We start from the raw sequence: 3,794 nt of genomic DNA on the forward strand, positions 1-3,794 counted from the left end.
GATGGATGGATGGATGGATGGATGGATGGATGGATGGATGGATGGATGGACAGATGCATGGATGGATGGATGGATGAATGGATGGATGGATGGGTGGATGGGTGGATGGATGGATGCGTGGATGGGTGGATGCGTGGATGGGTGGATGGATGGATGGGTGGATGGATGGATGGATGCGTGGATGCGTGGATGCATGGATGGGTGGATGGATGGACGGATGGACGGACGGATGGATGGATGGATGAATGCATGGATGGATGGATACATGGATGCATGGATGCATGGATGGATGGATGAACAACCTGCAGTTGCTCATGGGTTAAATGAGAGAAATCACCCTCTTCCATTTGGTCACTCACTGCCCTTGCTCAGGACACAGCCCGTGTGGCTCCTGTTCAAGGCACCCTCTGTCCAGCTGGGTGTTTCTGCTGTCCTCAGATGCCCCCTTCTCCCAACCCTCTCCCAACTTGCTGTCCCCCACTCATCCTCTGGGTCTCAACCTAGAAGCTAGAGGGTCCTTCCTCAGCCCCTTGGCCCTCCTGTCCTGTGACTTCTGGTTTCCCTAGCTCTGCTCTGGGACCGGGGCTGCCGCGGATTCTGCCAGGCCCAGGCGGGGCATCGTAAACGACGGCTTTGTGTGATACTACATGGTATTATGACATTATGCACTGTGTCCGGGGACCCTCTGTATGGACCTGCGCGTGGGTCCATCCATCCGTCCGTCCATCCATCCATGCATCCATCCATCCATCCACACAGACCCCACTGCTCTCTGCCTGAGGGCCTGGGGCTCTTCGCTTATTCCTTCTGGGACAGGAGTCCAGCCTGGCATCTGGGGACCTCAGGCATGGTCACTGTCAGGCCCGGAGGGCTAACCCCACCAACAGAAGAGAAAGCCTGGCCTGGGAGGGCATCCCACCACCCCCACGGCAGCCCTGCCGGGCCTCCAGCCCCCGGAGGCTAAGGAGCAGCGTGCCTGCACCCCAGGGCCTTGTGTCCTTCCAGAGTCCACCACTGTGACCCCAAAATGGAGACTGGAGGCAGCTTCCCAAGTAGAAACCTTCCAGAAAATAAAGTAGGTAGCTGCTGATGACGCCAGCCCCACAGCCCCCACAGAAACGGGCATTTTCCAGGGCAAGTGTGACAGGAAGAGGGGGTGCCCAGGCCCGGTGCCCACTCACCTTCCAGAGCCTATTCTCCCATGCATAGTGCCCCTGTGCCACCCTCTGCAACAGAGGATGGGTCTCAAGGGTACAACAAGGGATGAGTCCCAAAAGAACCGTACGGTAATGAGAGGCAGCACCCCGCCCACCCATGCCCAGGCCGGAAACCCTCACAGCTGCTTCTCTAAGTGGTCCAGGTGCCAGATTCTCATCTCCCCAAAGAGACAGCCGCTAGGACCCCGCCTGCCACTGCTCCCTAGAAATGGTGCTCGTGGCCCTGGAGGAAGTAGGGCCTGTGCTGTCACAGGAAGTCGGGGCTGCTCCAGACACAGCGGCACCCCCATCACACCTCTGACCTCCCTGTGCTGTCACTGGGGGGCCGTCCATCTCCTCCTCCTTAGGGGCTCATCAGTGGCCCAGACCCAGCACAGAGACATCCCAAAGGGACCGAGAGACGTTCCCGTGACAGAGCAAACAAATGTCTGAACTCTCAGGCAGAGGCACGTTCATCCACAGACACCACAGTGAAGGGAGCTGACTGTGGAGCGAGAGCCCCAGGCCGGGTTGGGCAGCCTGAGCTCCGGGCCAGCTCAGGCACGCGTGTGGGCCACCTCACTTGTTTGGGCCTCCGTCTCCCCACCAGGCGAGCCTGCAGCGCAGGGATGAAGAAGGAGGGTCTTCCAGGAACGCTGGGAGCCGCCAGGGCGGGGCCAGGATTCATCCACCTCCACCCTGGGCCCCCGGCACCTCCCCTGACCCCAGAAGAGATCCAGGGAGAGGAAAGGTTCCCCCAGGCACACGGGGACCAAGCCCAGGACCAAGCTCTTGTCACAGCCTTGCCACCAGGGCACCCCAGTACCTTCCACCAGCCCCGAAGTACACACGGCAGAGCCCCCCATTCCTTTTGGGAAGCACCTCTGCTTTTTCAACAGAAGTACCAGGTTGCCGGGGAGGCCACTGGACAAAAGAGAGGGGTGGAGGGAAGGCCGGACAGCCAGCCCTAGACCAGGGACCCAATCTGCCCTAGGGCCTGTGGCACGTCCCTTCCCCACTTTGGGCCTCAGTCTCCCCATCCGTACCATGAAGAACGTGAATTAGACAAGGGGTCTCCAACCCAAACACCAAGCGGGGGCAGCTAGAACTCAGCCCCCAAGGGTGTCACCAGGATGTGTAGGCCTGGGGCTGCCAGAACTTTTGGGTTCGAAAAGCAAAGCCAGAAGTCTGGATTTTTATGTGTGATCCCCTCATTTTTAAATATTTGTAAAACATTCTCCAGGCCCAACGAAACAAGAGTCTGGGCCAGAATCAGCCCACAGGCCATCGCTCTGCAGCTGCTCACACGTCCCTGCCAACTTGCAGCCCTGGTGATCTTGGGCCTCCGGAACCGGTTCGGTCGACAAGTACGCAACGGTGGGGCCCAAAAGCCCGGAGGAGCCCCAGCCCGTGAGCCCACCCGGGCACCGTCCCCACCCGCGCCTCGCGTCCCCACCGGTCCCGCCACGAGCCAGCCACTTACATCTGCACGTGCGGAGGCTGGAAGCGGCCCTGGTTGATATTGTAGAAGGTGAAGGCCTGGGTGGGGTTGGAGCTGTACTCGTCCACCTCGATGATGAGCCGGCTGTGCTGGTGCCTCCGAGCGGCCATCACGTGTGTCTGAGAGAACGCCATGCCCAGGCCACAGGGCAGGAGGGCCAGGGCCTCTGCCTTCAGGACACCGGGATCCCACCTAGCGTGCCACATGGACCTCTGCTGGCCGCCCGGGCATCTCCCGCCACCGCCGCCACCGCCGCCACCGCCGCCCGGCCCTGTGCCAGACCTGCGAACAGACTGAGGAGACGGAGCAGAACCGTGCGACAGTTAATCTGTTTGGGATTTGCTTTATTTAATGTCAGATGAAGATTTAGAAAGAGGGAGAGGGAGGGGGGAGAGGGGAGAAAACACAGTCGTACAGCTCAAAAACTCATTACGGATCTTTCCAACTCAGCAGTTTGATGAATATACTTTGGTAAAAAGAAAAAGGAAAATGAGGGAGGGGATTAAAAAAAATAAAAAAATAAACAAAAAACCCACAGCGCTGAGGACGGATGCATGCCTGGGCCAAACGTTTCAACACTTAGACGTTTTATTTTTTATTTTTTTGCCTTCAACAAAATCCTCCTTGAGCCCACAGGGTGACCATGAGATGGGGCAGGACACTGGCTGATATTCTGCAAAGAGGCAAGGTGAGTTTCGCTTTTCAGAATTGGGGAATAGGAAAGATTCTCCCCCCAACCCCATCCCCTCCCCTGAGACCCCCAAACACACCCCCTCGCGCACGGCCCCACACCCACGCCCCTGCAAGCCCAAGCAGGTGGGGACGGCGCGGGCGCAAATTCCTTCCTTGACATCGGTTTCACCTAAAGATACGTGAGCAACGCCCTGAGAAGGGATTTTCCCAGACAGACTGCCAACCGCCAACCCCGCTCAGGGGGTGACCGGGTGGAAGAGGAAGTGGGGGGCAGCGATCTACCTTTAAAAACCCTTCCCGACGCCTCACAAAGATCTCAGGAACTCTGTCAAAGCCTGAATCCACTCAGAATCGCAGCTTGTGATGCTACCTTTTTTTTTTTCCTTCTTTCATTGGAAAGTGGG

General features: G+C 58.2%; 1 protein-coding gene across 1 annotated transcript in view; it reads right to left on the reverse strand.

Moving 5' to 3' along the window:
* The window catches only part of MPPED1 (metallophosphoesterase domain containing 1), a 63,841-nt gene extending 61,034 nt beyond the window's left edge, over nucleotides 1–2,807 (reverse strand). Inside the window, exons 1-2 of the mRNA XM_011369105.1 lie at nucleotides 2,680–2,807; nucleotides 2,023–2,120 (exon numbers count right to left, since the gene is read on the reverse strand). Coding sequence (XP_011367407.1) covers nucleotides 2,023–2,120; nucleotides 2,680–2,807 — 226 coding nt within the window. The remainder of the gene's footprint in view (nucleotides 1–2,022; nucleotides 2,121–2,679) is intronic.
* Nucleotides 2,808–3,794: the final 987 nt, after the last annotated feature.

This window comes from Pteropus vampyrus, unplaced genomic scaffold (genome assembly GCF_000151845.1).
Source record: "Pteropus vampyrus isolate Shadow unplaced genomic scaffold, Pvam_2.0 Scaffold145, whole genome shotgun sequence".
Taxonomy (NCBI): domain Eukaryota; kingdom Metazoa; phylum Chordata; class Mammalia; order Chiroptera; family Pteropodidae; genus Pteropus; species Pteropus vampyrus.